Source organism: Channa argus, chromosome 8 (genome assembly GCF_033026475.1).
Source record: "Channa argus isolate prfri chromosome 8, Channa argus male v1.0, whole genome shotgun sequence".
NCBI classification, from domain to species: domain Eukaryota; kingdom Metazoa; phylum Chordata; class Actinopteri; order Anabantiformes; family Channidae; genus Channa; species Channa argus.
In genome coordinates, this window is record NC_090204.1 from 10,514,344 (window position 1) to 10,541,255 (window position 26,912).

General features: G+C 37.9%; 1 protein-coding gene across 1 annotated transcript in view; it reads right to left on the reverse strand.

The window, feature by feature from the left end:
- agbl4 (AGBL carboxypeptidase 4) overlaps positions 1-26,912 on the reverse strand; it is a 268,727-nt gene that overhangs the window by 71,258 nt on the left and 170,557 nt on the right. The window contains exon 6 of the mRNA XM_067512201.1: positions 15,423-15,462. Within this exon, the coding sequence (XP_067368302.1) occupies positions 15,423-15,462 (40 nt within the window). The remainder of the gene's footprint in view (positions 1-15,422; positions 15,463-26,912) is intronic.

Consider the following 26,912-nt stretch of genomic DNA (forward strand, 5'->3'; position numbering starts at 1 on the left):
CGTTTCATAGTTTCAGGCATTTAGTTACTTATGATTCGTCCTGTTTCAAATGCCAGCTTCCCCATGATGTTTGTTCACTGTACTGTATGACCGGTCCCAGAGTCTGTTAGATGTATACAAGAGAATATGAAAACAAACAAACAAAGCGATAACAATAAATCTCAAAACATAATACCAGCCATATTAATTCAGTTTATTGGAGCGATATTTTAGGCTGTTCTCAGTACAACCGATTGGTTACATCTTCCAGCTATGTTGTTCACTTGTTTGCCTCACTTTCTTGTGAAGACTCGCTAAGTTGAACAGTTAAAATGTAACATGTTCAACACATGTAAAGTTAAGTTTTGCAACATTTTAAAATAACTCATTATAAAGTTTCTTAATAAGTTTTTTATGAGCCATTTGCAGCTACCTTGACAGACACCACAAACTATAACAGGAATCAGAGTGATAGGCAAGAGATTTGAGCAGCTTCTGAACAAGTCTGACAGAGGATTATTGTTAATCTAAGCTTCTGTTCAATGGCTCTCCTGTCCTCTAGGCTGGGCTTGTCTGTTCAGTTTCTGGAGCTTTTTGTCTTTGAAGTGTCCACTATTTAGAGGGAACTCTGCTCAACATTAGAAGTTCAAGTTACAACTTTCTCTTAAAGGTTAAGATTCATGGTGGTGCACCAAAGATAGGCATCTGCCTAAAGAAAAGACACCATAAATGTTGATCTCCTTCAATACAATTTATTTTACATTATTTTTTCATACCTATTTTATTACCACCAAATAAACATCTGAATACATCACAGTAACCTTTCAGAGCATCAGTCTGTGCACTTTTGATGCATTTCTTGTAATTGTTTTGTTATTTCCATCTCATTGTTAACTTTGTATTTATTATGTTTTTCATTGTATTTTTTCCTGAATAGTATGTAATCCCATTAATGTTACAAATTTATACTATTAACAAAAATTATTTCTAGATTTTCACAGTTTCCAGTGCTTTTATTGACCGCACAAATCTTCATAAATTTCTATTTATGTGTCAATCAAGGCTGATTTGAGTAATAAACCAAATGAACAGCCCCGGATTAGTAAAGGTTCACCTGCCATAAGTTTGGTCCATTAAACTCCCTTTGAGACTGTTTAGGTTGATAACACAGTTTTTGTTTGTTTGGCTTCTCTCAATGTTTAACATCAACTTTCCCAGGTACTGCAGATGAAAATGACTTTCAGCTAAACATGAATCTGAAATGAAAATTAAATGAAGGTGAAGACACTATAAGGACAGGTCTAAATGTTGAAATGAATGATCACTGAAATCCATCTATCTATAGTTTTTAAGGTCATTCTGACCAACACTTTTTATTGGTATTTGAAGTCTAGCGAAGGCTGTGGCAAAGTGGTGCATTAGTTAGCAGTATTGCCTCACAGAGGGTTTGGGGCTCAAACCTGACTCAAAACATAACCTAACCTGTTGTTGATTTCTTTAAACCATTTTTGCAGTGTGGCACAGTGCACTATTCTGCTTTAAGAGGCCACTTCAATCAGGGAATACCGTTTCAATGATGGGGTGCAATTGGTCAGCAGCAATGTTTAGGTACATGTCAAAGTAACATCACAAGAATAGCAAGACCTAATGTTTCCCAGCAAGCATCACACTGCCTCTGCTGGCTTGCCTTCCTCCCATAGTGCATTACGGTGTCAAAGTGTTGTTGGACTAGACACTCTAGTCCCCAAGTTGTAATGGTTTGGATGGCAGCACTGCCACTGTGTGTGTCTGTAATGCGTTTTTTGGCTGTGTAATTGCTCCCTGCACAATAACAATAAAGTTTAACCTTATTGTAATCCTAATGTCATTGTGAACGGTTGCATTTGCCAGCAATGTTAATGACTGTCGACCTGGTCTTCACTCTTTTGAACTGGGATTGGCTGCAGGCTGCATCCCTAAAGGATAAGCCATTGTGGCTAATAGATGGATGGATGGATCTAATCAGCCTTAATGAGTGGAAACACTTATTGTGTGTAAATCCATTTTTATCTTAATGAGATTTAACTATTGTGGGTTTACAGCTGGGTGCAAAAGGTTGTATCCCCATATTTTAAAATGTCAAAAACTGTAAAGCAAAGAATTTTTCTTCATAGACATAATATTTAATGCACAATTAGCTAGTAGTTTCTTCTTAAGAACATTGCACTAGCCAATGGTGCATTGGTATTAATAGAATCTTTATTAACTTCAGTGTCCATCAAATATTATGTTGATGAAAAAAGTCTTTTTGCCATTTCAAAATAATAGGGTGCAATTTTCTTATACCCAATTGTCTTTATACCTATAATTTTCATTCAGTTTCATTGCTGTGCATGGTTGTGTCATCTCCCACAAGTATAGCTAGTGTCATTTTATTGAATGTTTCCCCACAAATGTATAGTTTTTTTTGTTTGTTTTTTTTAGAAATCAGATATTACATTTGTTAATAAATTATATTTGTGAAGTTCCTATAAAGCAGAAGGTTGGAAAGTTACAATTATTTTCACTGTAAATAAATATGACTAGATTATAAACTTTTTGTGTTTCTATATTGATTTGAGTATTTTCTGTTATTAAAGATAGTGGTATAGTTAAAGTTTTACTGTACTGTAATGTCTATTTGATTGGTCAAGGATAAGGAATAAAAAGAAAACCTGAAAGTCTGACAAAAAGAGGTTATTGTACAATTTTATTCTTCCTGAATCTGGTTAATTATAGGAAGAGAACTGAAGAAGGACAAAATAATCAGTTTAAATTATTGCTTCAAAGGAAAGACAGCGTAGAATATTATTAAAAAAAGAGCATTCACTGAAAAAATATACTAGCATTTATAATTATATAAAAGTTCTGTCACACACACACACACACACAAACACACAGCTATATATTGAACTACACACACATGTAGTTACAAAGGGGTTGGTGCCACATTCATTAAGTCTGAAATGAGCTTTCCACACCTAGAATGCTATGACATTACAACAATTAAAAATTAATCAGTTAAATCCTGGCTACCTCTTTTTGTGTGACTTTTTACCCTTATGATAATTAAAAGTAAAACTGTATATACTATATTTAGTATATACACTATATATACACTACTCACAAAAAGTTAAAATGCTCTATAACCTTTAAAGGTTAACTTAATTTTACCTTTTCTAAACTTCTGAATGCACACGTCCAACTGTGAACAGATGCTGTTCTCTAAAAAGGTGATTAGGTGCAAAATTCACAATGTTACTCATATATCATGTCTGATCCATGAATAGAATTAAGTATTCTCAAGTTATTGAGACATTAACATTGTTTGTTGTGGTATACCCTCCAATGTTGTTAGATTTTGTTTCAATACATTGTTGACAAGATGAAGAAATTACCATTGTGTGCTTCTACTTAAATGCCTCGCTTTCATGATATAATATCACTGAAGCATGAACTTTATACATTTTCAAATAATTTCCTGAAATACGCATATCGTATAGTGTTTGTAGCGTATATATGTCTATTTGTATAATTTATTCAGATAGAGAAATAGAAAGACAACTTAGGCTATATAGTAAGTTGACATAATAATATAAGGATAGAACATAGCGAAAGTGAAAGTTTACTATATGACTTGTAATGCTGATTGTAGTATTGTTAGGTATGGAAAATTATTGAAGTACACAAATTCTGCCTAGATTTGTTGTTAAAACTGGCATGCCAATTAGCTGACAATAAAGCAACTCATTAAAGCTGAATAACTCTAGATAATATTTTAGCTATGTTTTATCTGGGGGGCAGTTGATCGGATAAAGACTAGAGGCAGAGCAAAAGCCAGACATCATGTCCTGCCTATTAGCTCCGCACTGCCAGGCTCATCTATCTTTATTGGTCATCCATTAGCCTGCATTAAAGGGAGACACGGGATAATAGCAGTAATGATGCTGATGATGGAATTAGACTGCAGGTACACACGTCATCATTGCAGTGCTGCGCCTGGAATCACAAAGAGTTCCCACTCACAAATAGACAGATGGATCGACACATAAGATAAATGACTCTTTTATGCCTCTCACTAGTGTAAGCATATATGACTGTGTGACAAAAACATCCAGAATGAAGAAGATCAAGATGAGGTCTTACAATTTCGTTGAAAAATATCTATAGTACTTGGAGGTGAATCCTTAATGGCACAGACAGCTGATCTAAAGGCAGCACGTATGCCAGTCCGCAGGATGGACAGATGCTGGGACAGGTGTGTGCATGATGATGGTTGGCGGGGGGGAGCGCCAGCCTTAGCAGAAGCATACAGACAGCTGACCCAACAAAGTGATGATGCCAGGCATTAGACAGTTGGGACGAAGAGATCATTAAGGCAACTTTCTGGAAAGATGCTCTAAGATATGGGTGTCTGATTCCCAGATGACGAATTTAGAAAGGCGTAAATGTCTTTCAGAGACAGCACACTACTATGATCAATCATGGCTGTTTACAGTCCGGGTTAATGCTGTTTTCCTATTTTGTTTGGAGGCATCTCACCAGTCTTTCTCTTAATTAGCTCCGCATGAATTACTAATCAACCATGAAGAAGGCATTCACCAATTTAAAAAGTGATAGCCCATGAAATGAACAGCACAGCCTCATACACATCACTTACTAAAGCTTCGGGGCCTGAAATCAGACCTTTGACCAAAAGAGAGAGACAGACGAAAGAAAAGACAGACATGGAGCGCGCACACACACACACACACACCAACCTTATTGTGAATAAAACCTTCATTAAGTATTTAGAATGGTATCACGCTGGCCCAGCCATCATGCTGTGTTTACTCAGTGATCCACCCAGGAGACATTGATCTTCTTCATAAGGAACATAACGACCACCAGAGAAATACTGATCATATTTCAGCACCAGTCAATTTCAGTTCATTTGGGCTACTCTACCTCCTGCTGTGGACCTGTATTGATTTTGCCAGTGTCACCAGACAGTTATTCTCCCTTAACTACATAGAAACTCACAAAACTGCAATTTATACAGTGGCATCAGCTCACTTCAAAGAACAAATAAGCAATAATATGCAGTATAAAAGAGTAAATATTGCCTCATTTGTCTAAGAGCAGTATGTAATGTCTGTCTCTGTGTCCTTTCTGGGTCTGCATCAAATGTCAGACATGACACAAGAAATCCTAAAAGTATCAAGGCTGTCCCCAGGTTTCAAAGGGAATTTTTTTATGCCTCTAATACCTTTTGCACCATCTCCTCTCTTCTAATCTCCACTTATCTGGCAGCCAGGTGAGCCGCAGCACATGGCTGGTGGGCAGGCTTTGGTCTGTGGGAACACAGCACATCTTAATGGTATTTTTCCCCCGCTACCTTCACTTCCCTTTACTTCCCTTACCCTTTCCTTCAGGGCGGCTGTCAGACAGAGAAGAAGGCAGCCAGTGAGCTACTGACTGTTGTTGTAGATGACAGCAGGGAGCGGATGGGATTGGACAAGCAACCGCAGCCGCCCGTTATGCAGAGGGGCACCCAGGCTTACAGGTGTACAGCATCTGACAGATAATAGCAGATAAAACGCAAGCCAACCAGCAGCTTGCTCCTCACTAGGGTATAGGAGGCCTGTTGAGCTGGGGTGGGGGTCAGATGGGGGAACCGGACCAGATGAGGGGCACAATGTTCTGACAACTAGTAGCCTTCACTTAACCACAGACCAGCCAGACATAGACCCCCACTCACACACAGCAATCAAGGACAGACAAGGTCAGGGACTTTAAATCCCTTCACAGAATCATTTCTGCAGCTTACTGTACACTTGGAGGAGGTTATGATTGATTCTGAGCTTAATACACAGTGTTGGTGCAGCTGCTGTGTCTTAAAAAGCAGATCAAAACCCAGCACTCATCTAATAAGATATTTTTTCACATTGTATGTTGCTCGTTTATTACTCATGTACAAATTTCTGTTAAAAGAGCTGTTAATCTGCAAAGTACAAAAACATTTGTTTATGCCACAAAGAATTCTCTTATATGCTTGTACAATTTCATTTTTCGTTTTTATTCATATTTATAAGGTAGTGTGTTTCATATATATTTATACAATAATGGTCCCCCAAACATATTTAAAACACAATATGCACTATACTATATAAACTACAATATACAAGAATGTCCACCTTTGTTGGCTTAATTTTACATACCTGCCACTACCTTGGCAAATGTCTGCTATTTCATAAACCACTCTGCATGGAAAATAAAAATGCAATATCTCACAACCCACATGCAGGACAAAGACTTTCAAGAATTTCTGCTTTGACTGTGAAAAATATGTCACATGTCATGCATCGCCTTTGCATACCACAAGCAACATGCCAGCTCATGTGACAATGGGAAACACAGTCTGTCTCTCACTGGTGAGATACATTTAGTTCTGTGAAGGCAAAAACAGTCAACAGGAATCTGGCAATCAGTTGCTGAATGACCTAAGACACAGCCTGACAGTTCTTCCTTAGCTGCCACCACTCAGCGTCAGGTCCAGCATATTTACACGTGGAGTAAACTGAATTATTGCTGTGCCATAAACCAATCATACTTATGATCATTACTGTTGATACTGTTAATCGGCAATTATTTTAGGAGATGATGTTCCTTTAAAACTCACACCTTCCTTATTTCATTTCAAATTTCTTTACCAGTACAAAAAAAGTAAAAACAAGCAGTACAGTTTTACAACATGCACTACAGGATACATTAACATTTCACTAAACAGGTCTGGGATCTGTCTGTGAAAATCCATCTGTATCATTCCTTGCTCTCCAATAGAGGTCAGTACAAAGTCACACACTTGCACACAGGACAGCAGGACGATGTGATGAGCAGTGGAATTCCAGTAGAGTTTAGAGATCTTGAGTGTGCTGTGTTGAAGTTTTTGGGAGAAAGACCAGGGTTGACCTGCCTGTGACAGCAGGGCAATTAAAAGTACAAATTACCGACGGTAATCAATAATGTATAAAAATGCATTTACTTTATTCCATCTCTCTACATACACACCCTATGGGCATGCATGCACCACAAATAGATCTGACTGAGAGACTGAACCACAAACTGAGAAAAAACTGTGACCTTGACCACAGCAGCGAAGCATCTATGAGGCACAAACATATACCTGCACATCAGTCTGCAATTCTTGTGACATTGAATATTTGAGTTAATATGTATTACCAATTTAACAATACAGCCGTACTATAAGTACCATTCCAAGAACCTATATGCTCTGATATTTAGTATCCTATAGGCTCAGAAGGATGCAATAGCTTCTAAACGACAATGATAGAACAGTATTTAGAGAGACGAGGTCCTATATTCACACATGCATGCATGCACACAACCTCACACACACACACACACACACACACACACACACACACAGACTCCGAAAACTCAATCCACCAGCCATAACACAGAGACAGAGTGGCATCAACCTCTATTATCTAGTCCCTATGCTGCTAACACAAAAGGCTCCCGGGAACAAAAATCCAATCAGTCCTCTCTAGGAGGATTTGCTCCACAGCAGTGCTCAGCAACACTGGTGGCTCTGCTGGTGACAAAGAAATAATCTCAGAGCCCACAGCCTGTTCACAGTCTGTTTACTGCCTTCGTAACTTCGCCCTATTAGGAAGAGGACAGACAGAGTCTACACTGTTGTCATTTACTGTCCTCTGAGTTTAGCAGTCTTTCTCCCCTTTTCTACATGCAGAAACATGAAACACATGGTTAACTGTGGGTACAGTGCGTGAAATTACGATATTTGTGACACAGGGAATATTTACTCTAAGCATTAGTAATATGAGCTTGACAGAAAAGAACCTACAGGTATATAGGACTGGGACAGGATTTAAGTAATTGTTTGACTACAAATATTTTCTAAATATTTTCAATACTGCGCTGCCCCTTATCCCCTCCCTTCCAACCTCCCTCCTGACTCCTATCTCTTACAGTCCTCCATTCTTTGTCTGGTAAATTATCATCCTCATTTTTCATTCATTAGCATGCTGTTGCTTCTTTAGCTACGCTGCTGAGAAGCCTTCAGCAAAATCAACGGGAAAATACTCAATATGAGGCGGCCAGTGCACTACTCTCCATTCCTCCCTCCCATCCTTTATCTGCTTCTTTGTTTGTTTTATGTTTTTTTTTAACCACATCAAAATGGAAGCATAGTCCCACATAATGAAGAGGAGGAAGATAAAATATGCAAATTCACAGAGAAAGGATATAATTAGGGCAATAATAGGAACTGTTGTTTTCGCTGCTGCTCGTTTACACAAAAGCCTGATAGTATTTCTTTTAATAAATAATGTTTTATTCTTTTTTTCACTTTTCATTATTCCCTCTCAAGGTGTAAAGTCTTGTGCTCCACTAAAAACAAATCTCTGAAGCTCTACAGCCTGAAAGCCAGTCAACCTTGCAGCTACTAAGCCACCCAGTGATTGCTATCAGCTTAGGTATGTACCACAGGCCTGGGTAGCATGCAGGAGTATGCACACAGTTTCTTTCAGAGCTGTCTTTTCAGCTTCCACTTTACTGGATTGAAACACAGACCTGTCATTTGTAAAATTTACTTTTCTCAGTGTGGAAACTACAAGTCTGAAAGACTCTCTTTTATCATCCTCACATTTGTTGAAATTATTAAGCTCCTAAACTAATGTCTTCTGGCCTTACTAGCTTAATGTTTTCCATTAGTTATGCCTACAAATACTGATACCACATCTGCAACAATTGGATTCTTGATGCAGTGTTGTCAGTATTTTAAAGTGAGTGTAACAATTCAAATTCAAATCTCAGAGACATCCCATTAAAATGCCCAGAAGACGCACATGGATAGAGTGCACACACAAACGTTCTGTGATTATAGAAAGATGTGAGGAGGAAATGAGAGCTTAATAAATAAATAAATGTAAGTCAGGTAGTGTGTTAAATAAAGGTCAACTGATCAAAGCCTGTACAGGCCAAAAAGGCACGTTTACTTGTAAGTATAAAAACGAAAGATAAATGTTCTCAGTTTTTTTATTCTATTTAATTTAAAATAGAACAGGAGCAAACATGAAGCATTTAAAGAATCTTCTTGTATTTCATAAAGTAATTAATTCATAAGATTTAGAGGCGTAAGGGAAACTCTTCCTATACCAAGAGAACAACAATGCGGCATGAGTGCAATTTGCAAAATGGCAAACAAAAATACATCATATTCAAAACAAAAGCACCACCACAACAAAGACATAAATACATGATATATCACTATACTGTTTGGATGGCTGCCTAGAGACTTTCATCTGAAGAAATAGAAGCTATTAAATGGCTCAGAGAAAGCTAGGCTGTCGCATTGTGTAAATTAGAGAAAACTCTGTTGACCTCGCATTTACAGTGCAGACAATTTAGTTCGAAGTAATCCTCGGCTTCTTCCGCTGTTTTCTGACATATGTTATGTAAATGGTGAGACACTCTAAATGCTGGTACTTTGGAGACAAAGCAAGGCCATTGGAGCCTGAAACTAAACTCATTTCTGCACATAAACAAAAAAAAGAACAAAAAGTACTTTTCTTTTGGGTTACCCTTTGGTTTTACATGTTTACCTACTGTCACATGCCGTTTCTTTCTATGATTTCCAGTGCTTGTCTTGTTTTAGTTGACCAAATTTGTTTAGTAAGCAGGCAAAACGGTTGTTGCAGATGGCTGAGCTTTTTGACGGGACAAGCTATCAACAGCCAAACGTATTTCCATGGCTACTTATTTTCCTAATGGCATGTTTGTTTTATTAACTGCTGCTGCTCCTGGCAACTGTAAGTGTCATACTGGTAGAAAACCTAATTTTTATTCCTACTGTATGGGTAAAAGTGGGAAATAGAGTAGATCTAAAATGTCACCATAACACTGTGCTGCACAGTTAGGCATTATTTCACCACTAACTATCAAAGCAGTGTATATCAGTTACCGTAATGCGTAAATCCACCATGAAACGTTTGCTTGCAGGTTCAGTTTTGTCCATCCATCCATTATCTGTAATTGCTTGTCCTGTTTAGGGTCAAATGAGACTGAAACCTATACCAGCTATCATTGGACGAGGGGTGGGGTACACCCTGGACAGGAGAACATACTATCTCAGGGCCAAAACAGAGAGACATTCACAGACAGACAACGATTCACACTCACATTCAAACCTATCAGCAATTTAAAGTCACCAATTAACCTGACATGCCTGTTTTTGGACTGTGGGAAGAAACTGCAGTATCCGGATGAAACCCACACAGGCACAGGGAGAACATGCAAACTATACAAAGAGGGCTGCAGCCAGCCAGTGGATTCAAACTGGGGACCTTCTAGCTGTGAGGCGGTAGTGCTAACCAATCTAACATTGTGCTGCACCAGTCTAGTTTGGTTGGCTCTGTTATTTGATCTTTGACACAGAATAGGGATTTGTTAAGGCAGTGTACATTAAACTATACAATGTAGCTGTTGCTGAATTGTTTGTACAGAATATTCTTCTATATAATTAACAAGATGTGAATTTTATAAATAGAAACTGAAAGTTGTTGATCCTGATGTGATCTGGGGTAACTCCTGCTTCAGTGTCAGTGATTTAATATGCTTAGCCCATGCTGTTCACATGGAAACAATAAGGCTACAATAACCATAGTTTACATTGTGTATGAATCATCTGCTTCATACCTAATTATTTTGGCCATGCTGTACATCATGCCTCTCACACTCGTACATATTACTTATATTTCACTTTCTATACCATTACTATATTAAATGAAAGATTCAGACAGTGCTTTTTAATATTAGTAGCTGAATCTGACCTGTGACCTCTAAGATATGTACAGTGGTTTTATCTAGAGAGAGCAAAGCAGGAAGGAAAGAATGGCTGTAGAAAGACTGGCACTACAGAACATTTCTATTCTGCTCTGACAGAACCAACAGGGAAATGAAGATACAAAGAGAGAAGTGATAGAGTGAAAGAGAAGAAAGTCAGAAGAGATCTAAAACTACCCATTATCTCCATGCTGCTTCATTGCTTTAGACACACACATGCTGCATACATCTGTGCACAAACCTGAAAGTGTGTGCACACACATTGTCTCAAATCTGCCCAGATCTCATGAATATGATTGACCTTTTTTCCACTGTAATGCTGAGAGTGCATAAAGGGGAAAGGAGAAACTAAACAGAGGCAAGCAGAGTTAATTTAGAACAACACATTATTGGGTGCTGACTGCAGATATGGAAAAGGACAATCTAATCGATAAGCCAAGAGAATGACAATGGCCTCTCAAATCAATGTCTGCACCCCATTTTCTAACTGTGAAAAGACAAAGCCTTCAATGCAGGTGTTTTTGTTGTTCTGTTTTGTGTTGCTTGCACCTGTGTGTGTGTGTGTGTGTTTAGGTACGCACGAGCATGTGGTATGCGTACATGTATGTATGTGTACCTGGCTATTGCTGTGGTGGAACAGTTGCCAGGACTAATCATTATTTAGTTGTGGCGGGGCTGGAAAGGTCAGCAGTCTGAAATGTCAGGCTGTGTTCAACAGGAGCCAGATGCAGCCGTGCGCTGCTCAAGTGTCCAATTAAAGAGGGCCGAGTGAGGTTTGAGTGGGCCTGTGTGGGGGAGTGAGTGCGCATGAGTGTATGTTTGCGTGTAAAATAAGAAAGAGCAAGTAAAGGTAGTGTGTTTTTGCTGTTTTACTTAACTTGGTATATAAACTGGAGCTCAATATTTAAGTATATATCCATTGATTTCATGTGTGAATCATTCGTCAGAGCAGCTAATGAATGCTATTAGAAACGCAGGCCAGCAGAGCAGCATGGCCAGAATCTTCATCAAATCTTTTTCCCTCTAACACACAGCATGTTATGAAGCGACTTGAGCCTATTACTTTGTTCACACCCTGTGATTCTCCCTGCTGTCCATGCTAGGAAGATGAGGGGAGATGAATGAAGGGAAGAGAGAAGAAGAAATAACACAACATAAAAGGGCAGAAACAAGAGGACAATAGCGATGTGATTAAATAAGATAGCTAATAAATAACAGCAGATAACGAGTTTTGGCTAAATGAGTAGAGAAAAAAAGCAGGGATGGAGGCAGTTGAGAGGATAACAAGAAGATGAGGAGCAGAAACTCCTTTAATTGGCAGGGAGAAGGAGATGGTGTCCTGCCTGTATTTCCCTATCAGAATCAATCATCTGTGAGCTTCACCTGGTTTTTATACAGCGATCATAATAACCTTCATAGCTTTCAGTGTGTGTGTGTGTTTTTGTTTTTGTGTGCTTGTGTGTTTGAGTGTGTGTGTGTACCTGTCCATTCACCTACTGTAAATAGTAATAATAAGCAGTAGGACAGGATAAAATTTGTCTGCCAAGTTAAGAATATAATAGACTTCCCTTTAAGGCCAAACATAACAACAGCGTGAATAATGACCTGCAATAATGTACACAGCACACTGAGCTCTACATTGGACTTACTAGTCCTTAAGGCATACTAGTTCTACTATCCCTACCACTGTAAACCTATCAAAACAGGGATCTGAAAAATCATAAACACAATTTGTAAATTGTTTAAGTTAATGGGATTTTATAGTCATTGTTAGAGCAACAACTCATGACAACCTGAGTAAAACAGTAGCAATAGAGAAGAAATTTTGCTGTAGTTATCTGGTTGTTATGAGACTTTACTATACCTCACTTAAGAGAGCACAGAGTTTGAGCTGTATAGTGGCTAACAAAAAGGCAAAATTAAAAGAAAAATACCTTTGATGAGCAAAACTAAAGATGGGCAGAAAAAGCAAAAAAAACAACAACATTTGCCTGATGAGATATAGAAGAAAACAATTGCCAAGCATGGTCAAAGTGACTGTTTCAACACCATCTTCAAACAGCTCTATGTTACTGTGACCATAGTTGCTATCATTATCAAGAAGCAAAACAGCGTCCAGCTGCACCATACAATGCTTTCTGAATGAAACATCCAAAACTGCAGTTTGCCTAAATACATGTTGACAAGACACAGTCTCAAACCTAAAATAAACAAATCAGCTTACAGAACAAGTGTCAGGTCCCATTTTTTTATTCCTGTTATTTTGATGTACTTTGTAATTTAAGGTTTCTGTTATGTAGCCACTGCAAATCTCAGTCATGTATGGTAATTGGGCTGGAAACACCTGATCCCTCTAAAACACTTTTAACTAAAAACCTACACACTTCCAACCGACTGTATATCACATACACTGATGAGCAAAAACTCTAAGACACAACCCTTGCAGACACTGGCAGTGGATCCTTGAAGACTTTTAAGTCGTGAAGTGGAGCCAATGTGTTTTAGAGGGATTCCAGCACATCCCCAAACACCCGGGTGCTAGTTTGTGGATTTTCTGTCCTATGACTACTGTCTGTACTCATCACAGCTGAGCAGGAGCTCCCCACAAGCCTTTCTGTTTCTTGGATATTGTGCCCCAATACCTGGCTAGAACAATTTGGGGCTTGTCAAAATCACTTTTGTGTTTCAAAACAGATGTCTTTCATTCTGTCTATTCTCTTGCATTCAGCTATGACATTGACTGTACACTTACATTCTAATATACACCAGACTTTGATATCTACTGTTGTAATAATACAATAAATTACTACTGTGAGTGGGCATATTGTAATGTTTTGGCACATTGGTGTGAAAACGTAAAATATTTCTAGATATGATACAGAACTCTCAAGTCCAATTAGTTGCAAAAAATCATTGCATATTCACAAAATTAAATTATCAAAATAAAATATCAAAATAAAAATCTAATCTCACCTGGCTGTGGCAGGTGTTGCTGCAGTATATAATCTTTTTGTACCCTCTCTGTTGTTTGCCCTTTGTCTGTCTCTGCTGGCGTCACAGCTGTAATGCAAACCTACAAAATTAACACCATCTCCAGGAGACCCACACACGCATTATTCTAATCAAAGTGTATTAGATCATCCAGATTCTTTAGACATATGGGTCTCTGCATCCTCATTGGCGTCTCCATCTGTTTCTCCTCCACCATTTTTTCAAAATTCTCCTTGCTCGTCATCTCAGTGGAACCCTCATTCTCACAGCTGTTTCACTAAGAGACTGGCATAGATTTCAGTGTAACTACTTTGTGACTTGTTTCCACATGCAGTCAAACTTGAAACACCATATGGGTGCCAGACTGCTACATGTTACAAGATTGAGGTGCATATTGGATACAATTCAAACTGCGTCGCTCGAACTGTACAAAACATATTTTATCCCTCATATGCATACAGAAAATATAAGGAATCCTTAAAAATGAATACTAACACAATGCACTAAAGAACAATAATTTAACATTTTAATGTTCCTTATTAAAACATGTTTTAGTCATGCATGGGCGTTACAACAGTACTCCATGTAAAAGGGATTCAGGATCTACTCAGACTGCAACACTCAAGTAATGCATAATAAATCATGTTAGTTATTGTTGTAATGTTTTGATGTCCCTCACAATCTGTGATAAAATTGCAGCATTGTATATTAGATCCCCATGTTTTTATAATAGCCATAGTTTAATCTACTGTATGAAAACAAAGTAGCGAAAAGTAACTATAGAGCATGTCCAGTACATGCACAAAGTGTATATAAAATCACAAAATCAATCGATTTTTTTCTTGGATGTACACATAGAACAGATAAACACACATCTACAACCACACACTGACATGAGGTGTCACACACAAGCTGACTAATTATAAAAGTATAACATAAAATTTTAGAAATCTTTCCCAAATTCAGTGAGATTAAAATAAACACACTTTGTGATTTTGATGCAGTTATCAACATGGCTGATAACCATGACTTAAACACCATCTGGTAACAGTGGTGAAAGTAAATGCTTGAATATATCCACAAATCTCATGAATAGAAAATATGTAATTCATCACAGAAGGTAAAATATTATCCTGTTAACTTGTCTCTTAACAATCCAGACACAACAAGTCCACCATACACTGGACCTACTCTCACAACACACACACAAAAAAAACATATACTTGAAGAACCTATTCTTTGTGACACATGCTTCTCTGTCTACAACTGGATTCATGAATTTTATATTATCCTATTATAAAAGCTACACTGCAGTAATATTTTGATATTTAATTTAACATTTTAACATGCTTTAACACATTCTCAAGTAACTGACCAGAGTCTGTGCTTATTGGTGCAGCTGTGTTTGCAAAGGAAAGCAGAATGAAGAAAACAGCATGTTGACACTTTCAGCATTTAGAAGAGGATTAGAGGAAAACACAGCTTCCTATGGGAGCCAAGTGGTGGAGTGTAGCTGAATTTGAGAAGTGGGCTGTGGGTGAGAGTGAAGTAATTCAAGGACTTACCGGAGTTGGTAATGGTTAACAGGTCCAGACGTCGTTGTTGCTGGTAGAAAGTAATAAAAGAAAGAGACAAATGTTTAAAAATGACATATGCAGTCTTCAGAAACACCGTAATGTCATACTGTTTTGCAGAAAGTTAGCTCAGATATTGCATATTGTTTTAGTACACAGTAATAATAGCTTTTTGGTTGCAGCTTAATATTAGCTCTGTTGATTTAATATGTGGACATTATATAACATTTTTTTGTACTTTTTTTGTATTACCACTGTATAACATGCAATGAAATTCTTAACATTTGACCTAGTAAACATTTTTTTCAATCTTCTATTAAGTAAGATATGCAGATCATAATTGTCTATAAAAGTTAAGACAGCTATATTTTTAAAGTAGTTTGCCCAACACCTGTGTGTGTGTGTGTGTGTGTGTGTGTGTGTGTGTGTGTGTGTGTGTCCATGTGTAAGTGTGACCTTTGAAAAAATATGCAATTTTACACTTGATGTCTCCAGCAGCTGAGGAGGAGTCGAGAGGAAGTAATAGCTGGATACACCTCTCTTTAAACTGCTGCCTTTCTACACACACTTGACTATCAAGCACAGTAGTAATCAACACCCCAACCCTCCTTATCTTCTAGTCCTAAGGGAAGAAGATCTTCACATCCTAGAAACGGATCTCTGTGTACTGTATGTGTGTCACACTCACATAAAGTATTCACCCCGTTTGGAAGTCTTCACGTTTTGTTTGGGTGACTCACCTGAATCATGTAATTGGTTTAAGAAGTCAAACAAATACTTAAACTAATATACCCAGAGTAAATACTTTTTACAGGTACTATACATATGTGTGCATGTTTGTGAGAGACACACTTCATAGCTAGGTCACTGTCATAGCCAGCATTTAGAATCAGACTCCATTAATATTCAAGCACCATCCAAACTAGTTGCTGAGAGGGATAAGCAAAGAGACTCTCAGCACATTTGGAGTTCTTCTCTCCACACTTTCAGTGCTGCTTGGAGAGGAGCTCACTAATAGACTACTAAATACATGTTTTAGTATTTAGATGATTCTTTTGGACAGAGTGACTTATAATAAACAATATGAGTTAAAGGAGTTTTACTGAATGTAGAGAAAGGAAAAACAAATCACAATTTCCCCAACACTGTGGTAAAACTATAGATTTCAAGATTGAGAGCCATAGTACCTTTAAGAGAGATAGCTAGGATGAAGATAAGCTGTCTACTTTGTCATAAGTTTGTAAGAAGGAAGATGGGTCAACAAAACACTGGACCTTTTAACCAGAAGCCAGAATTGGAGTCCAGTGTGAAACCACAGGTATTACTGTTATTTTACCTACAAACTTGATGCATGTCATGTGACACCTTTCATGTGACATTAAGGAAGAAGTGAGTTTCAAGGCAAACCATGACTTTTTTACTTACTCTTATCATCTTTATATATAGTAGTGCCTACACCTAACCCTGACGCCTTTGTGCCTAAGCCTAATAAAAATGCTGTCTTTGCACAGTTGTAATCCAGCATGTTTAACTCTTTAGGACAACACAAGTAGTATTACCCCAGTTGCCAGTTTGGTGCCATTACACCAGACAGCGCCCGCTGTTTTGGTGCCAAAAGGGTGCAATTTCAACAGACGCCAGCCTCCCTACATGGGGGGGTGGCTCTTTCAACAAACAGTCATTTTAGAGGGTAGCGACAAACAAACTATGCAGGCATTCAGTAAAGATTGGAGGGCTTGTTTTCTAATATGAAATATTAAAAAAATACTCTGAAGATTCATGGCATTTCCATCTTTATGTGGGACTTAAACAGAGATTAAAGACTGACCAAAACCTAGGCAGCAGTGACTAAAAGTTGAGTTGGAATGAGAACATGTTGGTGATGCTAATTAGGTGAGACATATATTGGTTCAATATTTGCAAATGCTGCATTCTTCATCTTTTAGCGTTAGCATTAATGCATTCAACATTTCTCTCTAAAGCACAGCCAGCTGCTATATAGCACTATATTAAGCAAGTAAAGATTTAATGTTATACACAGGATTTACAAGAAAACTAAATTATTTTGTTAGTAGTATTAAATAAAAGATGCTTTAACACGCAAACATTTGTGAACGTGAAGCCAAGGTACAATATTTTATAAGTAGGTTTATTTAGTTTTTTAGCCTTGAGCAAAGTTTGATTCTTACCACACTTAAATCCCCATGAGCAAATACAGTATTGACTGTGAGTTATTTGTAAAGATAAGGCAGTAGTGCATTGTTTGTAGTGGTAAGGTTGACCATGTAAGCAGCAGAGGTCACTGTGACAACATGAGACGCAGGAAAGCTCTAACACTACACAGACAAGCATGTACACACCTCTGTACATGCACATTTACTTTACCCCTTCACATAGATGTTAATGCACACACACATTCATACAAACATGCTCACACATGCACACACACACACACACACACACACACACACACACACACACACACACACACACACACGCACACACACACACAGACTACCACCTGTGGAGACTGTTGACTCTCTACAGTCTCAGATATGGAGCTGCAGCAGGAATCAATAACAGGAGAGAAAAAACAACATCTCTAGCTCTTCTAGCTGTTGTTGAACAGGGGATAAGGCCTTGATTACGACAACTAGAACACAATCACAATCTTAACTACACCAGAAGATACAATATCACAGATCTTTATGAACTGCAACAACACTAAAATCAATATAGTTTTTAGCAAATTCCACCATTCCACAGTACTACAGCTAACTATAAAATCTTTAGTTTAAGAAAGTTTAAATTCTTATCTTTAGCATTTACCATTATTTATTTATTGTCTTTATTCACCTTAGATGTGTAAATGTATAGTGTTTCTACTTTTTGCATGTCTTTGTCAGTGTAAATGTCATCTCGTGTGACAGGTACTGGCCACGTTTAATAAAACATATAGTTATTAATTAAATAAAATTAATAGATGCACATCCATAATTTCTAAACTCTCTGGACACGGTGTTTGGTGTTAGCACAGAAGCTGACTAAATTATCACTTGAACTGTGGAGCACCCTCTACTGCGCCTTCAGATTTCTGCAAGTAAAACTATTATGGACGGAATATTATATACTAGCATTTGAAAATTATTTATCCTTCAGATTACAGTAGGACTGTGATTGACCGTAAATGCATGGAACCAGAAAAACCCACACATATATGCGTACAACAAACCAATGGTCTTTTAAAGCTAACACAATTGTAAAATCCATTCTCAAAATCCTAACATCATTTATAAGCTCACAAACACACCCCGATGCACACATGCAAAAACTCACACGGTCTTTAGCCAGCAGATGAAAAGTGAGAAAAGCACGATGAAAAAAAAAAACACTTTCAGCCTGCCAGTACATACACAGAGATAATTAATCTGTGGTAGAGAATTACAACACACTACCACTACTCTCTCTTCCTACTGCATTTGATAGTCCTTAACATAGATAAGGTGCTTAGTGTTCCTTAGGAGAGGGAGTGAGACCGACAGACACACACACAAAGAGACAGAGCGGAGAATCTGACACAGAGAATTACATTAGCAAAAGCATTTTAGGGCAGAAAATAGGATTGAATTAATCTTTATCAAACACAGCCAGGAGCTGAGGGATCACACCCTACTTGAAGCCAGCTCAGCCTTAGAGTGGCTGGCCAGTGTCCCCTTACTGCGATGATTTAAAAAAAAACCTCTGTATAAGATTAAAATAAATGTAATCATTTATTAAAGACCAAAGATTATTATTATTCTCCTTACTCGTGTACTTGCTACCTAGATGCTAAAGGTAAATATAAGGATGTTAGCAGGGCTCGTGTGCCACAACCATCTCAAATCCAGCTTAAAACTGAACAGCCATGATTTCAAATAGTGTATAGAGTATTTTTCTGTATTGTAGGTTACAAATATATATATATATTTTGTTTCAAATTTCTTTGTGATTCCTTAGCCGTAGATGATGACAAGGGACTGGGGGAGGAACATGTTTCCACCTTCTTTGCTATTTTGAATACTGACACTAGCAGACAGGTTTTTGACAATGTGCTCTTTTAAATAACTTAGAATAAGGTCCATCTATCTAACAAATGAAATAATTTTCCACAATGAGCAATAAAATTGATCAATAATCTTAATGTCCCTCATTTACCCAAAATTGTTCCAGATAACAGATCTTTGTGTCCCAGATGATATTTTTATTGTTTCTGGGGAAAAAAAAATTCATTAATTTCAGCTGTTTGTTGTCAGTACATTTTGGTATGTGACTGCAAAAGAATAACTAATTTTTATGGTTGACAGCTTAACTGATGCTGATTGGACTAACCCAGACTAACTAGTCCACACCTGTAAAGAGCTCCAAGAACAATAAATCAATATTTGCAAAATAAACTCTCTGATCTCCAAAGATCTTTACCACAGGTGACTATAGAATGTTCCTGCCAGGTAAAGTGTTATTAGGTCAGACAACAGGAAAGCAATTGGGAACCAGAGGTGATGGACACTCCAGCTGTCACAGTACTCTAGCCATCCAGCATGGACTCTGGGGCTCTGAGGCCATCAGCACAGTAAATAATACTGCTATAGACTAAGGGACTGGGGTCCTAAATTACCCTAAAATAGCTACAGTGTGATGTGAGAAGTTTTATTTTTCTAGGCAGTTATGTAGCCATAAAGTTCACATCAGCACTTCTATTCTTAGATTTTGTTATGAGTGCAGATTCAGAAAATGTTTGATCTTCACCTTCATAAGTAGATAGATGCAATTTTGCAAAGGCTTCAAACCACTAAAATTGATATTCTGACTAAAAGACAAACTGCTTCGCTTCTCTATAAATGTCTATAAAATCCAGTATTAGTCTCACTTGACTATTACTAGAAAACAATTTTTTAAATTTAATTATCATCCTTCTTTTATGATTCTGCCAACTGCCAACCTCAAAGAAATCTATAACGTTTCAATCAGTCATTAACAAAACCAATCAGCAGCGCAAATAACAGACTGTGCCACCATACTAATCTGGGTGGGAAGAGGACAAGGAAGGGGGTCAAATCGAGGGACAGCAGTGGGAAAACTATTAATATACTAAACCCCTACTTTATGACAAAATTAAATATTCATGAACAATCTACCAAAACCCATTTGCCAACATATTCCCCAGAATTTACTTTTCATATTTGCTGATTGTTATCACACAGAAAAGAGAGTGTGTGGAAGTAGAAGGAGAGAAGAGACAGAGAAGCTGGCGGGGACGGAAGGTGGGGGTATGCTACCCATAATTTTGTAACTCATTTCAAATTAATTTAAAGTCAATATGGCTAAATTACACTGCCACAGCCACCATGCAGCTACTTGGAAAGTTTTCAGGCATTTTTTTAAAGAAAGAAGTAGAGAGGAAATTTGATTCAGCTGTCAGATGGAAATACTAAACCTTCATTAGCAATGAAAAACTTCAATGTTTTTATTACTATTATTAGCTTAAACATAATATTATTTTTAGTAATTATTTTATAAAATTATTGTTTATCACATGAATCACAACTGCTACCTGTAATGTAGTACAACATATGTACATGGAATTCAACACTTAAAGTTTGTTTGGTTTTTCCATCACTTAGCAATAAAGCACCGACATGACCTTCTAATGTGACTTGGCTTGTTACCAAACAGATTTGTATTTGCACAATGAGCTAATATATATGTGCTTCAAAGTCAGATAGTAACACTTTGAGGAGTCATGGTGATACAAACATAATGCAAGTACTGTAGATAATATCACTATCAAGGAATAGGCATTGCTTAACATTAGCATGTTGGAAAACTTGCCTTTTGTGTAAATGCAGTGTTAACATTATAGCTTGCTATTTGCATTTATTATTGCACCAAAAAAAAGCACTAAACACTGAACATATACAAACACTCACCAACACCCTACTACATATCATGCAGGGACAAGGTAAGGGTCAACTGGTGATGGGGCTGAGAGTGAGACAAGGGCTGTCAACAGTGTGACTCATCTTTCATCTTTCTCTTGGCCTCTCATTTCCTCTCTGCCCTCCTCCTCTAACTCATCACCCCATCTGCCACAGTATTTTTACTTTTGTATATGTTCACACACATATAAACTACACACATGCTCACACACACTGCTGGGGTGGATCTGAGGCACTCAAGAAGTATAAGGGGGACCTGTTGTATTTGCTTGTCTGTGTGTCTAACTGCATCTTAGTCATCGTCCCTTAGTAACAAAAGGGCAAGATGAGGTAATAATGAGCTAATGGGACCTTTTTAGGTTATGCTTGGGTGTGGCTGTAATGTTGGAGAAATACAGTACAGCTGTTCAGGGTAAAAGGCTTTCTAAAACTGCACAATGAAATTGTCAAAACTGACACATTTTATAGAAGTACAATAATGTATAGATAAGATGTGCAAAGAATTGTAGTACAAACACTAGAACAAAGTACTGTACATTAAAGTGTGCTGACAAAAATGTAAATGTTTTTTTTTTTTCATTTAACATAGAAGGCATTCACTATTAGTTTGTTCTGTATAAAAACAGAGAAATGTGATCATGTCTTAACTTGCATGACATTGTCAGATGATATGTGTTGTGGTGCTGAGGAGTGGATGCATGGAAACAGAGGGGATGGAGAGCACAGCTTTGTTGCGTGACCAGAGCGCTTGGTTAAAAATACAACAAACCAAATTAAAGATTTATTCCTTCTGAGAGCAGTGAGCAGCTTCCTCTTGAGCAAAGGAATAGGACAGACAAGGCCACCTGCACAGGGCACACAGTCCTGCCAGCTGCTGCTTTTATTACATTCCCTCTTACACTGTGGACTTCAGTAATCTGATAATGTGGACAACATCAGACATGGACAAATAAAGCATGTAGCTCATGCTGACATATGAATATGGAAGCACGCAGACAGACATTCACATTACACTGTCACATAAGCACAAGCACAGAGTAATTTCAAGTCCCGCCATCCCTCCTCTCATAGCAGTTAAAAAAGTCATCCAATTCTATCTTGATTTCATTAAATATTCATAAAAACCAATTAAAAGGGCAGCAAAGCTGACTGTGAGGACTCCATTCTCCTTCTATTGGTCATGGCGAATCTGGCATGTCACCGGCATTTTAAAAAAGGACCCCATGGGTCTAGGCAATAAGCCTATAGAACCCCATTTGTTGCTTTGGAAATATTCACAAAGCCATATATACAAGCTAATACCAGTCCAGCCCTTTCCACGTGTGTCCCCTTTCCACACCGTAAGGCTTTTATGGCTTTGGGTGTGGCCTCACTCATAAGGATGTGTTGTGAATATCAAACTACCACAAGAAATCAATTCTCTTAATTTCTATTTAGAGAGGGTCTGGAGGTATTGTAGATGCATTTTTGCTCAAGAAAAAGTATTAAATGGAACTGACTTCATGAGGTGCTCTTGTACAAAGATAACTGGTGAATGGTAAGTGCACTGTGTCAAATGTGGGAACACTGATGGCTTTTCCAAGCTACAAAACGGAGTTGATGGACATAACAGACCTCAGGCACAATCACTTTGATGCCTTACCAATCTTTAGTCCAACCTGTTTATTGTAGCTGATCAAGCGAAAAAGCAGCAAAAGGGGGACAGGACTTCCATTTTATTCTTCAGTGTTTTGTTTGACAAGTGAGCGGGAACTCTTGTTTGTGTTATTTGCAGCTAAAGTCATGTGTCTGCTACAGAAGAAAGAGGAGGAAATGCAGAGGACTGAATGTTGGGGGAAGCTGGATAATGCTGACAGGAAGTTGCTACTTAGCAATCTAGAGCGGACATCAGCAGAGTTTCTGCTGGTGTAGTTACTGTAGGTAATCTGCGGCTAGTTCCTTCACTTAGTTCTCCTAGTATGGTTTAAAAGCTTCTATTTAGTGCCAAGAATATATAGGTAGAACAGTAACGAATTACAGGAGATGAGGACAGGGTCAAAAGAAACAGAGACTGTCTTCTTCAAGATAACATTAGTTACCACAGGGATGCTACAGGTATGTTAACATTTGTTGAAATTTGCATTTGTTTACCTGTAGGTGTTTTTGGATAGGGATGGGAATTGTGGTGGCCTGACTGCAAATTAGCCATGCGCTTTGGAATTTGTATGGTAATTATCCATGTGCAACTGGTGTGAGGCAGGGTACAATTTCCATTTTTAATGAAGAGTAAACATAAAGTAACTACTATTTTCTGTTAAATGATTGAAATGAGTTTTATTGATCTATACATTTAAAACTATATTGTGTATAAAAACTGCTGCAAATGAAATTAGCTGTCCAACTGTATACATACTACAGAGATCCAGATTTATCTTCTGCTCTGCACATTGCCATATCCCATGTTCATGATATTAATCTGCAGAAATGTGCATAGCACTAAATTTTATACAATGTGTGTGTGCCTGTGCCTGTGTACACATGTACATAAATAGCTAACCTAAGATCCCATGTGGAGTGTCTTAACACTGGATAATTTAATGAGTTTAGGTTGTTGAGAATACTTGATACCTCAACACAGACACACACACAGCATAACTCAGTGGGGTGTGATTCACCCCCCCCCCCCCCCCCCCCCGCTTCTTACAGTGGAAGAACATTACTCCTTAAACTTACTCACATAGCTGTTATATATAAATATTAGTAAGTTACAGCCTTATTCCTAAATTGATTAAATTCGTTATTTTCTAGGAAATTCTATATACAATACCCCATAATGACAATGTGAAAGAAGTTTGTTTGAAACCTTTGCATATTTATTTAAAATAAAAAATGACAAAAAAAAAAATCACAAGTACATAAGTATTCACTGCCTTTCCTTATTATCCGTTGAAGCCCCTTTAGCACCAACTACACTCTCAAGTCAGTGACACACACAGCAGTGGATACAAACATCGTAGATATAGATGTCTTGGCAATACCGGGCTTTCAATGATTTCTTTGAACGGTTGTAGGGGCGAATGATTATAAAACATGTTAATTTAATAAAAGAAACCCCCCCTTATTGGGAATTGAACAATTACATAATTAATTCTGTTGTGATAAAAGTTGCACCTGGCTACATATCGAAGTGTCCTTGGGCAAGACACTGAACCTCAAGTTATTCCCGGTGGGTCAGGTGAGCACCTTGCATGGCAGCCACCGCCATCGGTGTGTGAATGGGAATCAACATTGTAAAGTGCTTTGGATAAAAGCGCTATATAAGCGACCATTTACCATTTAAGGCCTCATAATGTCTAGTTACTGATTATAACTGACTTCAGCTGGTGGCTTTGCTATGCCAACATAAAAAAAAGGTATTCTTGTTTGCACTCAGTGGACTTACCAATACACGATGTCCACCACAAACAACTGTGTCCAAGTGCTTATTGGGAAATGTAGCCACCCTGCAAAGGTCTGTAAAAAGACCCAAACAGTTTAACTCATTTGAGACAAACTCGGTTCTGATGGTCAGGACCAACCTAGGAACCATCACGCCAAAGGCCTAGTTAGTTTTAGAGTTAGATACCAGATTCACTGTCTATAGCCAAACATATTACATATCATACATTGCCCTGGAGTGAGGCTGCTTTACAAGGAAAAAGCCCCTGCTCCAAAATCAAAAACTTGAAGCTACACTACAGTTTTCAGCTAACCACATAGACAAAGAAAAACCTTCTGGTGAAAAGGTTTACAGTCAGATGAGACAGTTTGAATTGTTGGCCATTATAACCAGACGGATGCTTTCCAGAGTAAAGGTGAGACATTCAATCCCACGGACAGTACAGTAAAGCACAGTAGTGGTAGCATCATGATCTGGATTTGTTTTGCTGCCAGTAGACCTGGCACACGGCACAGAGTGCGTGGAATTTTGAAGAAGGAGGATTACTTCACGGTTCCCCAGCATAACCTCAAACCATCAACTAGACAGCTGAAACTTGGACAATCAAAGCTGGTTGTAGAGTGGATAAACTCAACGTTTTTGTTTTGTGATGTAGATTACATTCTTTAATTCTACAAGATGGCAGTAGCTTCTTTGGAACTATTCTTTTTTTAGAAGGTTCACTGTACGGTTACATGTAAAAAGAAGTAATCCATGTGAAAATTTTTCTCTTTGATCATGTTATTGCTTTTTCAGCTGAACAAATGTGTGAATAAATACAGGTCTGCCACTGGTTTAGGAATACAGCAAAAAAATAGAAGCTACTGTGTCCTTCATCAACAATTTGAAGAGAGCAGCCTTTCCATTATATTACAGTGTGTGGTCTTTTATGTTATGTGTAAAAAGGTTTTATCTTCAGGAAACACTCCAATGTGACTGGCATAGTGAAAAATCCACCTTGAGTTTATAGTGTTCAGTGTATAGTATCATTTTTTGTCAGAGGCCTTCAATCAGCTGTGAGAGGTGGAAAACAGAACTGAGATTCTTCCATATGGGACTTGAAGCTATTTTATTTGATGTCAACAAAAGACTAAAGTTTTTTGGAGTGAAACTGAAACTGTGCACAACAGTAAAGTGGAATATTGACTTGCTGATCTCTCTGTCTTCAGACCAACCCTATTGGAGTATCAACAGACAAGACATAAGGTTGAAAAGTTCACCAATCTCTCCTCAGGGCCTAATTGGAGCTGAAGGTCAGGAGACGTGTATGTTCCTATTGGTTTATTGCCTTTATAGATCCAGCAAGAGCTGTGAATGTGTATGTGTGCAAGCCATGAAACAATTCTCCTCTTTTGTGTCTTTCTGCCATTTTCCATTTCAAATTATTTGTAAAAATTTTTTATGATATCCCCAAAACAAATTCAAATGTCTGTTATCTTCAAGTAACCAGACAGTGGGAAACATATTAGAGAATAAATGAAACAAAATGTTGTGTGACTAAAGCGTTTTTTTCCACCACTACTTTTCCATTTAGCGGAGTTCAATCAGGTATTGGAATGGAGTTCTGAATAGTTCTTTAAAGCTGAAGCAAGCTGGACTGCTGTGTTACTTGTAATTAAGCGGGACAATAATTAGCTGTGAGTGGAGGAAAGAAAGGGAGGGGGAAAAGAGTTTTAGGGAAATGCACAGAAACACAAATGCAAGCTAACAGAAACAACACACATTTTAAACAGCAAGATGTGAGAGGTGTGTGTGTGTCTCTTCCCCATGTCAAAACGGTCAACACCCTCTCCAGATGTTGATATGTGGACAGGATGGATGCACTGTTTGGTGTCTGGCTACATTCTAATCATAGCTTAGAATGAGAGTAAATCTAAGAAAATAAAACAGGGAGGATGAAAAGCAGGGAGAGAGGGTGGAGCAGAGCATTCAAAATGTTGGTCCTCATCAAGTGATGAGGACAAACCAACAAGAGGAAAATGTGGAGTGAGAGAAAGTTATGCTGTGCAGTATGGTTTTTTCTTGCTGCTAATACCATGTGGCTTGGAA